Raw genomic sequence first — 17,573 nt, 5'->3', positions numbered from 1 at the left:
GAAAGGAATGGGATCCTGAAAATTGGAATGGAGACATATGGGAAGTCTCTGATGAGCTGGGGCCATTGAACCCCTCATTCCGATGCATCTTCTTTGCCACTAGAAGTAGTTTCTCTGCCTAGCAAAATACCATAGACTGGGTGTCTTAAATGTCAGAAATCTATCTCCTCACAGTTCTAGAGGTTAGTCCAGGGTCAAGATAGCAACAGGATTTCTTCTGAGTCCTCTCCCCTTGGCTTTCAGATGGCCACCTTCTTGCTGTGTCCCCACATGGCCTTTCCTCTGTGCTCACGTAAAGCTGATGTCTCCTTGTGTGTCCAAATGTCCTCTTTTTATAAAAACACCAGTCAGATTGGCTTAGAGCCCACTATAGTGGCTTCATTTTAACCTAATCACTCCTTTAAAAGGTCTATCTGGCAATACAGTGATACTCAGAGGTACTAGGGAATTACAAATTCAATATATGAGTGTGACAGTGAGAAGTGTTGGTCTCTCTGCCTGACTCTGCGCGACCACAGGACTGTATAGCCTGCCAGGCTCCTCTGTCCACGGAATTCTCCAGGCAAGTATACTGAAGCCATTCCCTTCTCCAGGGGATCTTCCTGACCCAGGGATCGAACCCAGGGCTCCTGCATTGCTGGCAGATTCTTTATGGTCTGAGCCACCAGGGAAGCCCAATATATAAATGGGGGGCACGATTTAGCCCGTAACATTGCACTTTTAAAAGTTTAACTTTACTAAAACTCTGTTTCACAAGCACATTTGATTTTAGCACCTTTAATTCACACTTAATTACATATCAAGAATAATGCTCCTTAGTTTGAATTTATCTTACCAATGACCTAGATTTTTATAGCAATATCAATAATTTTATACAATATATAAAGCATAAGACAAAAATAGAGAATTTATATTATACGTAATATATTTAATGTTTATATAGCAATATAAAAATAGAAATATTCTTAATAATAAAACATTATTGACAAACCACTTTTATCCATGTGATTTGATTCCACCTTCTATGAGATATACAAGTCAGATATTGTTATCCCTACTTAATGAAACAGATTAAATGAAGCTCAGAATGGCTGATACTTAGCTAGGTCATAGAGGTAGTAAATGGCTTCTCATATTATTGACTTCTTCCTTGTGATACAGTTTTCGAATACTATATAATACCCATTCTCCTTTAACAATATAACATGGCTCTCACTTCAGATCAAGACATAACTGAACAGGGATTTTACCACTGGAATCAGTCACCCTGGTTGCAAATCTGCCTTCATGCTTACTGACTATGTCATCTTGGAAAAGTAATTTAACACCTCTGTGTCTTAGGTATGACATAGACAACAGTATTAATCTAAGGTGGGGGGGGGGCGTCTTAAGAGGATGAAATGAGTTAATTCATGAAAAGTACTTCAAACATTACCTAGCACATACTAAACGCTCAATAAATGTCAGTTATTACTGTAGACCCTGACAAAGACCCTGTTGCTAGGAGAGATTGAAGGCAAAAGGAAAAGGGGGCGACAGAGGATGAGATGGTTAGATTGTGTCACTGACTCAGTGGACATGAGTTTGAGCAGACTCTGGGGGACAGTGAAGGACAGGGAAGCCTGAGTGCTGCCGTCCATGGGGCTGCAAAGAGTCAGACACGGCTTAATGATTGAAACCAGCACATCACTGTGGAAATGTAAGTGACTGGTTTTGATAGACAAACAACATCCTATCACATGGATATAATATAATGGATTCAGCCATTTCCCAACTGAGTCCAGTTTTTGCCATCTGTTTCCCTTCTCAAAAACAAAAAGTGAACAACACTTGGAGCTTAAAAGAATCCCAAGTGCCATGATGGCACGGATGCTTGGAATGAAGAATTCCCAAACACCTCCTGGGCCTGAGCAGGCTCCAGCAGTGAGCGTGGTGGCCTGATGATCCTTCTGAGGTCAGCAGACTTGGTGTGGAAGTCTCCTAAGAACAGGCCATCTCATGGGACTTTGAGTATTTCCTGCCCGTGATCAGCAACATCTCCTCTTGCAGTATTTTGGCAGGTTTGTCCTTGTTCCCGGCCAGAATCAGGAAGTTCAGAAGCACATGAAAACAAACAATACATTGAAAGGCTTCTCTCAAATTATTCAAAGTTCAAGAAAACAAGAAATTATTCAGCAATATTGGGACATGGTATTTTATCTTATTAATTACATTTCTTTTCATTAACATACCCATCCTTTTCTTTCCAATCAATGCTTTTCTTGGCATTAATTTCCATGAGACTTTTTTTTTTTTTCGCAAAGTGTATTTAGATATGAGAAGTGATAGGGTGTCACTATATTTTGCAAAAATTTGCAGGCATTTTCGTGACCAGAGCTATCTTGTCCTCTGTGCAATTTTCAAGTTATATTTTGATATTAATATCAATCTTAAGAATGACCACTGTTCTTAAGTTCAGCATGATTTTTTCTTAAAAATCTCTTCCCTTCATTTCAATGATCATAATTGGATCAACTGCAAGCCAACACTATAAAGTGCTACTTTTCAAATTTTTACTTATCATTTAAGATCATCTAAATATTGGCTTCTTAATAAAATCTTCTCAGTTTCCCAAATCCAGATGATGTCCAAAGGACTCTGCTGCTATTTCACACTATTGTCACTCAGCTAAATCCAATGGACTTTTTTCAACCATCATTTCACTTACGCCTTCAGCAAGATCTCTCTGAAAACCATTCCCTCTCTCTTGAATTACTCTCTTCCAAGACAAAGTGAGCTTCTGGATTTCTTCCCATCTTTACGGCTATCTCTTCTCCTTTATAGACCCCTCCTCCAGCAAGATACTAAATGTTAGGGTTGCTTAAACCTGCATACCAAGCCTTATTCACTCATCACTTCATTTCCTGGACATGTGTCTACATGCCCATAGTTTTATTTGATGTATAAATTTATATCTCCATCCCAGACATTCCCTATGGGTCTAGACCCATACTGCCTACTTGACAGTTTTGCTTTGAAATCCCAGGAACACTTAAACTCAGAGTAGCCAAAGTTGATCACTTGAACTTCTTCCAAATCTGGTCCTTTTAAAATTCCCCTTTTCTGTGGTTAGCACATGAATCATCCAGTACAAAAGCCAGAAATCTATGCACTATCTTTAATACTTGCCTCTCGCTCAGACCTGCCAGGCAATTCTCCCTACTACACACTCTAAAATCTATTCACTTCTCTTCTAGGACCACTACTGTACTCCAAGTCACCATTCTCCTCACCTGAACTACTACAGTGATCTCCTAACTAGTTGTTCTTGCCCCTTCCAATCCTTCTCTGTTATTCACCCAAAATTGTTTTTTTCAACATGAAAATCTGATTACATCATCTTCCCCTTAAAATTGTCCTCTCACTTCCTAATTCTCTTGGAATAAAGTTAAACTCCTCAACCTGTCCTGCAAAGCCCTGACACCTCTCCAGCCTCATTTTGCCTGTGACCCACCACATCCACTTTGTTATTTCTGGAATATTCTAGGCCTGTTACAGGAGCTCAGATATGCCATCCTCCTGCAATAAACTTATAGACCCACAGGCCTGTCTGCCTGGCTTGCTGCACTCAGGGCAATCATGTAATGTGTGAGCTAATCAGGATACTTTTGAATGTGAAAGGGGCAATATTACTAAATAGAGCAGGCAAGACCACAGGCCTAAATCAAGATTCTCCAGGGCAAATCAGGACATGTGTTCACCTTAAATTAACTACTGTTCATTCTTCAGATCTCCAAACAAATGTCACCTCCTCAAGGAGGCTCATAACAACCTCCCTAACAAAGGGAAGTTCATTACTCTTAACATCAGTATATCTCCTCTTTGTTCCACTACCCAAAGTTGCAACTTTACATTTATGCATAATTATTCTGTAATGTCCCCTCTAATAGATTGCAGACTTCATGAGGCCAAGATTCTTCCCAAGGTTCTTCACCATTGTATTGCCTGCTGAAAATATCATGTCTTATAAATATCATTTATCAAATGAAGGACATGAATGACTCCTCTTTGAGAACTTCCTTTATCTGTGGTTGATACCACCAACCATCCAGTCATGCAAGACAGAAATCTACAAATCATCTCTGATACCTTCTTCTCCCTCAGCCCCAGGATTCAGTCCCTCCCTATGTCCATTTTCTTTGTGGCCTCCTCTCTCTCCTCCTCCACCTCTTCCTTTTCCCCAACCTCTCCTGCTGTAATTTTCTTCCCAGAAAGCTAACACACATTAGATATGAAGGACATCGCCTCCTATTGACAGGAGGTTTCTGAAAATAATGTTTCTAATTTAAATTATTTGCCGGTACCCACAGAAATTTGCTTACTGAAGACCTGGTATGAAAGTCTAAATCACAGCTTCAATCACTGTTCTAAAATATGAAGTTCTTTTAAATGTAAAATTATATTAAATTTTCAAATTGGACCTCAACTAATTCTCTTTCAGTTCTACTAACTGACACATTTTTACAGGATTACTACGAAGTCATTTTAGACCCAGAGATATCCAAGTTATTTCTCCATATAAAATCACAAAACCTCATGACACTTCTGAGAGTGGGATCCAAACTCAAATATCCCAGTCTCGCTAAAAGTTAGATTTCTTCTGGCTTACGTATTTACTCGTTTCTATGAATCTCTTCTATTAGACTATTAATTATCTGAAAGCCAACATAACATCTTCGCTACCTTTAGTTTTCCTTTTCCCCACCTATTCCCCAACACTCTGTATAATGTTTTGCATGCATATTTATTGAAATGAACTGAATTAATCTAAGGTCTTCTCAGAGACTACTCTAGAATTGGCCCCTTTGTTCTAACACTGACCCGAAAGTTCTACCACCCTACAAGATACCTGGCTCTCCAGTGGAATCTAGACTCCATGTGGTCTAACCTGCATCACTGGGGACTCGTGGCATCTCATGTTAAAATCTGAGGCTCCACTGTTTGTCCTGGGCTTGTACTACTGGCATGAAGCATCAGGATTCAGCTTTCATTCAGGACACAGCCTTGGTACTAACTTCCATTAACCCTGACTTGCCCAGCAGAGAGAGAAGAAACACACCCGGAAGGATCAAGGAAGCCATGAATAACATCATCAATGAACCGACTGGTCATTGTTGTGGGGGCTGGAGACCCTGCCTCTGCACAGTGGTGGATTGGAGAGCAAGGGCTTCTGAGGCCAAATGGCTTCTGATCCCAATTCAGTTGACTTACAAACTCCATATTCCTTGGCACAATGGGGATGTTACACACACCTGCCTCAGGCGGATGTTATAAGGCCTAAACGTTCATACGTGTACGGTCCTTAAAACAGTTCCTGACTTTAAAATTCTCCTAAATAATACCTGCTATTCTGGGGGAGGACACAGGAATCTCAGAACAGTAACAAAATGATGATAATAGTTACTGGGGTTTTTTGAGAGCCTGTGATGTATCAGGCATTGCGAGCCTTTGTTATACATTTATTAAAAAGCAACAAAATTTACTTTGGTGACATTCTGAAGATAAAGAGCATGGTCCCAGAAATAAGTGAATAGTGTGCATGCTTACACTAGTGTTTTCATTACTTACTTAAGGCAGATCCAGATCATGGATTCCCTAAAATGACTCCTCAGATTATTCCCCTTCTTTTCAATCTTTGAGAGAATACATGATTTTTGTGTTCTTTTCAGGCTTTTTTTTTTTAGCAGCTTCTTGGAATTCTCTTAAGGCATTCCTGCTGCTTCTTGTTCAATATCCCTTTTTATTAGTCTCCTGTATTCCTAGAGATTGTAACTTTTCCCCTCATTTTCCCTCTGTAAAACCATGAAGCTGAAAAATATCTAGTCTGAGTTAAAACATACCATACTCATGCTAGAACATAAAAACACTGCTATTTGTATATTCATTTTCACACCATTTAAGCCCCAAAATGTTCATTTGTAACAAAATATTTAATAATTCTAAACTAAAGTTGCAGGGTAATACAGTTAGGCAATAGAATATTGACTCTAACTTGGTGAAATTCCCCTTTGTCTGATTTTGACATGAAGTTTGAAGTTTTTTAGAAGAGAAGAGAGAAATAACTTTTTTTTCACACGCAAAGAAAACTCTATATTGTTCCTTGTGCCTCTGGACAACTAACTCCTGGTCCCTCTCTTTCCTACACACAAAGCTCCCTCAGCAGTAGCCCAGAAATGCACAATTAGTGCAACAGATCACTGGACAGGTTCTGAGCAACAGACAGCCTCACTCAAGAAAGTAAAGCAGAAGATAAAGCCTCTGGGAGGGAATCTTGGGTCTCATCAGCCACTTTGGATCTCCTGTGAGCCCACAGTCCTCAGAACAGTCCTCTCTGCCTGACTTATCTACACTGGCTGCCTGTCGCATCCCATCAGTCTGTGGAGTGATTAAATTGCACAACCTTTCTCCTCTGGCTAAATCGATGTCTTAGGAGCAATAATTCACTTTGCTAATTGAGAGTAGTCACTAGGGCCGAGGCGGTGCAGCCTGTTGAAGTGCTGGTGTGAGATTCGTGGACCTGGGTTCTCTCTGCCTTTGTTTGGCAAGTGGGCGGCAGTGACAAGAGTTAGAAATACCTAAGGAAGTTCAGAGGAATATCTTGCATGAGCGCATCTTCTCTCCTGCTGTGTTTGGGCTGCTCAAGAGCATCTTTGGGACCCTACCACCATCTCATCTTCCTCATTCATTGCGATGCCCTATAAACATCTGTCCTGGGCCCCTGCAGCCGGGCTCATTGTCTTTTTCATTCATCTTAGATGCAATAAGAGCACAGTAGCTACCGCGCTGTCACTTTCCTACCTGCTTTCCCCACCCTGAGATGACCTTGACCCCAAGACTGGGCCCGGAGTCTGGTTCTCGTCATGTGGCCCGTGTTTCAGCCACTGTAAGTTGTCATCGCTGTCAGAGTCTCCACCCTCTTTCCCAGTTACATAAGAGGCCACAGAATGTCTGCTCCCTCCCAAGCTTTTATTAAACAGAGACAGCCTGGGAAGCCAAGTGGGCAAGAGGTCCATCCCGGAACCACGTCCCCTGGGAGGGTGAGTAGCTGTCTCAGCTCCCTGCCCATGTTGGCAGCTTTAAATACCCGAGGACGACATGTTATGTTTTCAGCCTGAAGGGGCAAAAGAGAAGCAGCCCTTTCAAAATAAGAATTCCCCTGCTGTTTGTTTCATTTTGGAACACAATAAGAACAGACCTAGGACACGACTCTGAGCTGTCAACGCTTCCTCCACTTCTTCCACAGCACCTTTCGTTTGCCAGAAGAAAAAAAAAGTTGCTTCAGTTAAACAAGGGTCTCATGAATAGTTAAAATAATTGTTTAGCTTGGATATAAGGCCTTAGGTAAATAGATAATTGCTTGAGACTACGGGTCAGTAAAAGCAATGCAGCAGGACACCACTCGACCTGTTCCTCCGACCAGTGGCCTCTGCTCCTCCAGGGACCATTGTCACTGAATCATTTCTCTCTTCCCAAGAACATACTGAAGCAATTTAATATCAGAAGGGGCTCCTGAAAGCAGGGAGAAGGAGCAAGACCTTTCTATATACGAAATTATACGGAGAACATTCATTTTACCCCATTCAAGCTTTGCTTCAATAAAACCCTCAAGATACCTCTTTGGTTTGTATTTAATTTTTCATGTTGAAAAATTCCTGAAATGCATTGTTAGCCAACTTACAGTTGTCCTGACTCTTAGTATTTTTAACAGGATTTTATGCTTATTTTAAAGCAATGATCTATTACACCTAATAGCCGTTGTTAGGTTTATGAGTATCTGCTTCCCAGGTTGTATTTGTAGTTACAGCCAGAATAACCATTTAACAGAATCTTTCAAGTATGGGTTCTGTAGCTGTTGTTGTTGCTGTTGATTTGTTTGTTTGGGTATCTTTCCTATCAACGTGTTTCATTGTTATTTGTCTCTTTTTCTCAGAAGTGGGATTGCATCATAAAAAATTATCTTAATTAAGAAAGAAAGAAAGAATATGAAAGTGGCTCAGTCATGTCTGACTCTTTGCGACTTCATGGACTATACAGTCCATGGAATTCTCCAGGCCAAAGAGTTTGAGTAAATTAGTTGCCAGGTCGTTTGAGTTCTGCTGAATAATATTTTTAATAATTGCCTTCCATTTCTTACTTAAAAATAATAGATGTGTTGTTGATCCAGAGCAGGATTTGGTTGTCTTATTCATATAGTCCATTTCCACTGAAGTACTATTTGAATAAACATCTATCTGATTGAATCTCAAATTCATCAAGGGGCTGGATTCCCTGGTATTTAGTTTCCAGGAATCATGATGAATATATACTTGATTTATGGGCAAAAACAATCAGAGCATACATTATGCAATAAGAAGTTAATGCTTAACTCTTTATACAAGTTTTTGATCCTGATACTATAGAAGGATGGTTGGTTAAAAACATGGGGTTTGGAACCAGTTCTGAGTTTAAGCACAAACTCTCCACTCACTAGCTCGGAGCACAGACAAAATATCAAATTTGGCCTCAGTTTCCTCATTGGTGAATGGTATAATAATAATATTAATAGCTTCTTCGATGAGTTGTTGGGTAGATGATATGAAACAATGCATGTGAAATGCTCAGCACAGCATAAGTATTCAATAGCATTAACTATTATCGTTATTCATTATTTTCAATAACGTTAGCCTGTTATTTTTCAGGCACTTGATAATTTCCTCACAACAGTCCTGTGAGGTGTGGAAAAATGCTACATAATACAAATTTAAATATTAAAAAATTGAACCTCAAAGTAGTTATTGATTAGCCCAAGGTCACCCAAGATGGCAAAATGCTAATCCTCTCAGTAACAGGAGTTTCCTGATCCTAGCTTATCACCCCCTTTTTACTCACTCTGCCACCTAGTGCTGTCTCCTCACAGTTTCTCTAAATCTAAAGTCTTACAGAATAATGGGTCATCTCTGCCTTAGACTTTCAGATGGACAAATGGAATGAACTCTGGCAGAGGCTTTAAAACCCACACTGATATTAGAAATTTTCTGGGAAAATAATACCATCAGAACTATAAAACTAGGAAGAACTGTTTGGTAAAACTGAGAAGAAAATACTAGTGAAGAAGTGAATTCCGATTGATGAGCCTGAAACCCATAGGAAAAGCCCAAAAGGATGACATAGTAGGTAAACAAATCCACAAGCCCAGCCAGCTTTCCACCAAATGAAGACAGTCTCACCTCTGCATAGGTTTTAAGTGTGTGTCTCTTACTGTCACTCATAAAATATAAATTCATTTAAATGCAGTGCGGAATTTGTTGTATCATTTTAACATGGGGGTCTATGACTTTTTTAACTTTAGAAACCAGGTGTGTACACTTCATAGAGCTAAAAATCAATGGTATCGAGGAGAAATCTTTGCCTATGAAGCTGAACAACCTAGATTTAAGGACTAATCCTGCTAATTGTAAGCTTAAAGCACCATAAATTCAGGCAGTCAAAGTCAATAGACAAATGGATAAAGAAGATACAGTATATATACACAGTGAAACAGTACTCAGTCATAAAAAAGAATGAAATTCTGCCACTGCAACAACGTGGATGGACCTAGAGAATATTATGCTCAGTGAAATTAGTCAAACAGAAAACCACAAAAACATTTGATATTACTTAAGTGTGGAATCTAAAAATTAACAAATGAATATATATAGCAAAACAGAAAGACTCACAGATACAGAAAACAAATTAGTGGTTACCAGAGCGGAATAAGAAGAGGAGGGGGCAAGATATGGGTATGTGATTAAGAGAAACAAACTGCTATGTATAAAATAGAGAAGCAACAAGGATATATTGTATAGCACTAGGAATTATTGCCATCATCCTATAACATTTAAAAGAGTATAATCTATTAAAAACACTGAATCACTATACTATACACCTGAAACTAGTATGATATTATAAAATGATATTATACTTCAATAAAGAATAATGAAGTTTAAAAATAAATAAATTCAGTCTACTAAATGCCTTTAAGGGGCCTGAGACCTGAGCTGGGACCAGTAGGGTGAAATAGCAGTCCTTCACCCTCTTTTCTGAGCCTCTGTTTTCTCACCTATGAAGTAGGAGGAATAATAGTGGTTCTCCTTACAAGGCTATTGTGAAGATCCAAAGAGAGAAACAAGAAAATAAATGTACTATAATGTCTGTGAAAGTGTTTTGTAAACTCTTTAGAGAGTTATAAACATAAAGATGTTGAAGACAACCCGAGGAGAGAGAAACTCTTCATGTTTTGCCGGTGGCTTTCCTATAACTATTGACCATCCACCCCAATGAACTTATCAAATGCTAGCATTCTCTTGTTTAATGCCAGATTATTTTCATTATATACATATTTTGAAATGTACTTTTCCATCCTTTCCCTCCTCCTCCCACTTTGCTGTATTCTGTAAATTGTGACATTCTTTAATATCAATATGGCACTACAACATCAGATTATACAAACCATTAAGTAAAGCGTCAATATAAAATTCAAAGCAAGAATTGCCCAAGGACTCACAGCTTGCAATTCATAAGCCCATGTATACACAAGGCCCATCTGTGAGGAGTATTTTAAACAGTCAGTCACATGAATTATAACTGATGGAGATCTCACCCAGGCCCTGGTAAACTCCAGGAGTTAAGGAGAGAAGACTGTTCCTCCTTTCCACTCATAGGCGGAGGCCCTGGTACCACCTCATGTCTGGGAAAGAGTGGTTTATGGAAGTGGACCCATTACTCCTGGAACTGAAACCTTCCCCAGTTCAAATCTTTCAGAAATATATTGGGTTTCATGTGTTTTTACCTCTCCTCTGATTTCACGTTATACGTACTAATTGGTGGATTTGGTCTTCATATCTATTCTAAGACATTCACTTAGAGTCTGCTAAATACCAGACACCACACAAAGCACTATGGAGAAATGCAGAACACAAAATATGATCCCAGCTTTGCAGCTGTGTAGAAGGCAGTAAAGCAGCATTTATTTGCAGGCAGCAAGTGTTATTTTAGATTCTCCAACCAATGGCACCTTGAAGTCAGGCAACTGAGGCTCAGAGAAATAAAGTTTCCAATATCACACAAGTAGCAAGTGTCTGAGCTAAGTTTATCCAAGGTCTACCTTGTTCTAATGTTGCTGAAGCTGAAGCTCCAATACTTTGGCCACATGATGTGAAGAGTTGACTCACTGGAAAAGACCCTGATGCTGGGAAAGACTGAAGGCAGGAGGAGAAGGGGACGACAGAGGATGAGATGGTTGGATGGCATCACTGACTCAATGGACGTGAATTAGAGAAAGTCTGAGAGAGAGCGAAGGATAGAGGAGCCTGGTGGGCTACAGTCCTTGGAGTCACAGAGTCAGACACGACTTAGCGACTGAGCAAGAAGTGAATAAGTACTAGAAACTTTTAGCACCCGCAAGGTGGCGCTAGCGGTAAAGGACCTGTCTGCCAATGCAGGAGACATAAGAGACATGGGTTCAATCCCTGGGTCAGGAAGATCCCCTGGAGGAGGGCAGGGCAACCCTTTCCAGTATTCCTGCATGGAGAATCCCATGGACAAAGAAGCTTGGCGGGCTGCAGTCCAGTCGGTCGCAAAGAGTCGGATGCTACTGAAGCAATTTAACACTAGAAACTTTACACATTGAGTGTCTAAAGTACTAGGAGCTCGATGGGCCCTGGCAGATTCTAAGGCTGGTCAAATGATACAACCTGAGAAGCAAAGAAGGTGGATGCCTGTCAGAGGAAAAACAAACACCTGTGCTGGACCAAGAGAAACAGAACTGTGGGTAATTAAAACTTCCAATTCGAATAAAAGCTCTAAGCCCAGCATGCTATTTGTCCTCCAGATTAAGATGCTTCATCTTTATGGCAATAGGAGGAATAAACAAAACTATGGGAACCTTGTAAATTACCAAAATGTTCACAGACCTATCTTCCAGACAGATATAAAGGCACGCTGCTTAACTGGTTAGAATATTGCCAAGTCCATTACGCTCAGCATTCATTAAATATCCCTTTCCACATAGCGCTCTCTTAAACAAAGTGAATGGAATCGTTTTTCTCCTGATATTTGGTGTTGGTTCCAGCGACATAAGTGGGTAAGAGAATTTACAGAGGAAAAGTGAATACACTTGGCAACGTTTTCAAACATTTGTTTGGATTTTGTTTTCTAGGAGATGTACGACTGAGGGGTCAGACGGGGGTTCCTGCTGAACGCCGCGGCTCCTACCCATTCATCGACTTCCGCCTCCTTAACAGTGAGTAATCAAGTGTACCTGGAAAGGAACAAACGTTTCCCTTTAAAAAAAAAATTCTCACTTCCCTCTGAACTTCAAAACCCTCGGAGGTCTGCCTTCCTTCCTCTGGGTCTCCCCTCCCAATTGCAAATTAACCCTTGGTCTTTAGATTTCCTTCGTAGTGAAGTCATTCAGCCCAGCCCTACCTCTCAGAGCTTGGGCGGCGGGGGGGTTCCCAATGAAGTCATGTCAGCTTGAAAAATGTAAATCTTCCAAACTGTGAAGCCCTATACAAGGAAACGATTCCCTCCACTATCCAGGACCTTCTCTCCACCTTCAGCCAGGACTAGACCAGATGAGATTCTATTTTATTTTTAAAACTCCACAAGGAAACCTACTCTACCACTGCCCTTAGTAACCATCCATTATCTCATTTCCCTTCTTTATCTAATCTAAGTCTCTGGGGTCTGTTCTTGCATTCCTGGTAGAACTCTTCACCATGGCAAAGTCATTTCAGTCTCTACTTGCTGCTGCTTCCTCCAGTATGACTACTTAAGAAGTTCATTTATTGCTACCTTTCCACTTTCTATTTTATTCTTCTTTTGGAGATCTGCTCAACCTCTGGTTCATAATTCTCTTAATCTCAGGTTCCTCTGGAAACCCAAACCAGTAACAGTCACCACTCCAGGTTTCATGTCTTTTATTACCATCATCCTTCACTTGGGACTTGGGGGTAGAGAATGAAGAAAAATGAGTATATTTTACAACTTACTCCAAGGTTTTCAGTATTTGGTTCTCATATCACTTCCCTTCCATAAATTTCAAAGTGCTGGGTTGTACCCACAAAGTATTACTTTTCTTTGGCATAAACAAGTTTAACTCAAGATGTAATTTGATTTATCTTGACCCCTGAAAATTACTAGAAGAAACTGGAACTTGCTATTTCTGATCCTTAGATCCTCCCAAGATCAGTGAAGGATGGACATGAGTGTATTTCTCCTGGCTTGTTCACCTCCCATATCAGTGTGCAGTATCTGTTTTGCCAGTTCTTTCAGAGACAGAGATTTGGAGTAACTCTTTTCATACTAGAGACAACCTCCCTCACCCATTCCCCCAAAACTGCATTTTAGAGGCTAGAATCCGAGTCACTAGACTAATGCAGTTTTGGTCACAGCCTGTGAGGAGCTCCGACAGTGTTTCTTATTGTTGTTGTTGTTGTTTAGTCGCTGTTGTGTCTGACTCTTTGCAACCCCGTGGACTGTAGTATGCAGGCTCCTCTCTGCTCATGGGATTTCCCAGCCAAGAATACTGGAGTGGGTTGCCATTTCCTCCTCCAAGGGATCTTCCTGACCCAGGGATCAAGCCCACATCTTCTGCTTTGGCAGGCAGATTCTTTACTGCTCAGCCACCCGGGAAGCCGACAGTGTCTCTTAACCCCTCCTTATAACCCTGAATGCGTTGTTCCAGCTACCCATGGAAATTACCCCTTGAGACAGCCTCTATCCTCTATGGGTTTCCAGGTCCCAGCCATATGGCTACACCAAGGAGTATGGGGATGAGCAAGGGCCTAATTTACTGTCCCATGTAGACCACGACCCTCAACAGCACCACATTCTGAAGGTTAGAGGCAGAAAATAACCAAAAAAACCTCTTTTCAATAGTAAATGAGATGTTATGTCATGGGTTCTAATATACAGCATGAACAAATTAGGAAAATAGGAGACATTTCTCCCTATAATTCCAAGGTTCCAAATGATAAACTCTTTTTTAAAATTTATTTATCCTAGTATTAATGAGCAACCTCAACTGCTAAGAATGGTTATCTTTGCAGTTGGAACTATGGAATATTTAACTGTCTACATCTTAGGCTTCTGTAACACTTGGATTTTTCAATACATTGTTTTACTTTTTAAGCTGAAAAAAATTGGAATGTAGAAAAAATTTCAAGAGAAAGTCAATGTAGATAATATTTCATTGTTATATCATTCACAATATAATAGATCATCTGTAACCCGGTGCTTTCCTGTCATCCCTGTGCTGCAGATCATCCAGGAACTTTCTGGCACCTAGACCCAACCCGAGCCTCCTTCCCCTGACCCAGGTTGCTCTCTGTCCTCCAGCCCCATTTCACCTTGCCTGTTGCTCATGACCTCCCACCCATTGAGTGACAGTGTTGGCCATCTATCTTATAATTCCCTTTCTCCTCTGTCTGCACTCCACTCTGATAACCCTTTCACTCATGTCTCTTTATCAGTAACATATGCTAAGGCAATATTACTTTACCTTTGCTGTACTTCATTTTATAAGCTGTCTCAATTTTTTTCCTAGATACGAAAAAACCTCATCCCTACATAGACTACAAGATGCTAAATGATATTCTCTTGATAGTTGTTGACCTTTTAGCAACTCCTGTCAACTTACTGAATAAAGGGTCTCCTCAAAAAGATATTAAATAATTATAAGTGTCAATCATCCTCTTCATTTTACTGAGCAGCTCAGATAGAACTGAAGCCCTCTGAGACTTTTTCTTATTTGTGATACTACCCATTCCATTGTCTAGAACCAATGACATGACTGTGGTCACTCTCCACAGTTTCCTTAGTCTACAACTGAAGCAGCTTGTCACTCAGTAACAGCAGTTGTGTGGATATCTGTGTCATACAGAGTCACATAAGATATATGTGTCCTATCTCCTACTGCCTTATAGCACAATCTACTTAATTCTCTTTGATCTCATCCTTGTCCATGTCGTGGCTTGCCTGAGTTGTTAGTGTCTGCTTTCCACCCAGAGGGAAACATTTTAAATATAACCTTATTTTAAAAATGTAAAATAAACCCCTAAGAATATTTTGGGACTTCCTCCAAAAACTTTTAGTCTTACCTGTCGATTCCAGTTCTACACCATAAGTACCAAATTCAAGTGATTTTTTAACGTAATTTACCTTAATTTTGAGTCAATTTTTCCAAGAATAGGAACAGACCCATTTTCCTCAAGTGCCTTCAGTTCTGTAAACTCTCCCAAGAATCTCATCTAGAACTTAAAAAAAAAAAAAAAATGCAGGAAAAACTGTATCACCATAACCTCTCTTCCCTGTGTCTGCATCCCTGAAGCCTTCCTCCTACAAGACTTCGTGAGAACCACACGGCTGCCATTCCCTGTCCAGCGTGTCCATGACAGCTTACCCTCTTCCACCCACCTCAGCTATGCCTTGAATGGCTGAAACATGCACAAGCCAAAGCATGCGCTAAGTAGTCAGATCCGTGCACTTCTCCCATTAGCCACAACCCCAGTCTGTCACAGTAGGACAGGAGACATCAGAACTCCTATCTAAAATAACTGCCCTTCGATCAGAACACAGCTCCTAGGTATTAAAACAGAACTGGAACAGAGATGGGCAAATAATAGCTAGTGCACCAAATATGTGTCACTATCCTGCCTATTTTGTCAACAAGATTTTATTGGAATACAGCCATGCCCATCCGCTTACATGCTGTCTATAGTTGCTTCCCCCCTACAATGGGAGAGCAGTTTAACAAAGACCATGTGATCCACAAAGTCCCAAAGACTTAGTATGTGACCCCTTACAGAAAAAAAAGTTACCAACCTTTAAGTTAGATTTTTTAATTGAGGTAAAGGAGTTTATGATATCTCTATAGATACATTCAATCCAGTCTATTTTCCTTTGTGAACAACATTTTTTTCTTTTCAATTCCCAGTGCCATGACTTTAAGAATGGACTCACATTAACCAAATTTACATGCAGTAGGAGGATAAGCCAAAGTGAAACTCTCTTGCTGATCCAGATTTTAAACTCCACAATTATAAGATCTATATGCGCAAATGTTCTCCTTCAAGAGGTGCTCCTTTCCCCATATTCTTTGAGGGCAGAGAACTATGGTAATCATGTACCTGTCATCTATGTATAAGGTGATAATATAAACCCTGCTTTGCCTGCGATAGCCCTAATTTGTACCTGTTGTCTAGGCATACTTATTAGTAATGCTACCTCTCAAATATCATAATATCCAGACTTGGACAATAAATTACAATGCCAATGGATTATACGGTTTTTCCCACAAAAAGAGAACTCCAAGCCAACACCCCTCCTATGTTACCTGCAAACTGAGAATGAAGATCAGAAAATCCTCCTCATAAGAAATTCACCCAGATCAATAGACATGTGAGATAAAATTATTTGTTAATAGCCAATTTCATTTACTGTTTATATTTTATACCATTTAGAAAAGAGGCATGTATATGAATTTCCAAAAGCTTCTCTGGATCAATAGCAGGAAACTGGTTTCAACACCATTGTGTGGGAGTAGGGAATCATAGGTTTTTAAAAAGACTCCTCTTAACATCTAAGTATGGAGGGACAGAATGGAATGAGAAAAAGGGTGACAATGATTTTTATTCCACTTGTGGCTCTGAAACAGAGGACTGAAAGGAAGCAGGAGGGAAAGGAATGTAATTTCTCACATTATCCCCAGGCTGATTTCCGACATACTAATTTCATTTACTGACTTTGTTTGGGGGAAAACAAGAGAGGAGAAAATGTAGAGAAGAGCGTTCAGAGAGACAGGTGGCCACAGAGGTGAACGTGGCAGAAGCAATTACAGTTTTATGCAGAGCAGGTGGCTGCTGCGACCCCTATTGCATGTCTGTCTCCTGACTTAATATAATCAGGAGCCTGAATAGATAATAACTAGGTGGAGATGTTCCCGTGGCAACCATTTCAGAGCAACACGATGTGATTTCCATGTGGGGTCAGCGAAGGAAGTGACATAGAAAGCAAAGATGCCCAGTGACCGTGGAGCTGGGAGGAAGAAGGGGCATCAGCTGGAGGTTTTAGGACCCTAGCTATCAGTCGCCAGAGTACCTGGAGCTCCAGACTAGCCCTGAGGCTGTGCAGTAGTAGGGTAATTGGCTAATTGGCTTTTCTTATCAGTTAGTTTGCTAATCTTGATATTTAAAGTTCTATTCCTCCTGACCTGCCTCTCCACACAGGGCAATTTTAGCTGTAGAAGCATGAGGTAATTTTAATAGAGCTACCAAAATATTTTCCTTTGATTATAATTTCCAAAATAGAATATTTGCAAACATGTTTATATTAACCTTTATAAGTGACCCAGAGACCCACATGCTTTATCAGAATCTTCCATCTAAACATATTACACCCTGCAGAAATATAAAATACATTCACATAAGGACCATCAACCAAAAGCCACCCTGCATGTTACAAATCTGTCGCTAAATGATATCCCCATCTAAAAGACAGGGGGGAGGGGGTCAATT

The 17,573-nt window shown here is 40.2% G+C and overlaps 1 protein-coding gene across 3 annotated transcripts in view; it reads left to right on the top strand.

Moving 5' to 3' along the window:
- PDE7B (phosphodiesterase 7B) overlaps nucleotides 1-17,573 on the top strand; it is a 339,677-nt gene that overhangs the window by 237,387 nt on the left and 84,717 nt on the right. For all 3 annotated transcript variants that reach the window (XM_065931301.1, XM_065931302.1, XM_065931303.1), the window contains one exon: nucleotides 12,215-12,298. In XM_065931301.1, the coding sequence (XP_065787373.1) occupies nucleotides 12,215-12,298 (84 nt within the window). The remainder of the gene's footprint in view (nucleotides 1-12,214; nucleotides 12,299-17,573) is intronic.

The sequence above is a fragment of the Muntiacus reevesi genome, chromosome 3, assembly GCF_963930625.1.
Source record: "Muntiacus reevesi chromosome 3, mMunRee1.1, whole genome shotgun sequence".
NCBI classification, from domain to species: domain Eukaryota; kingdom Metazoa; phylum Chordata; class Mammalia; order Artiodactyla; family Cervidae; genus Muntiacus; species Muntiacus reevesi.
Note: the sequence above shows the minus strand (reverse complement) of the source record. Positions and strands in the feature narration are given on the sequence as shown.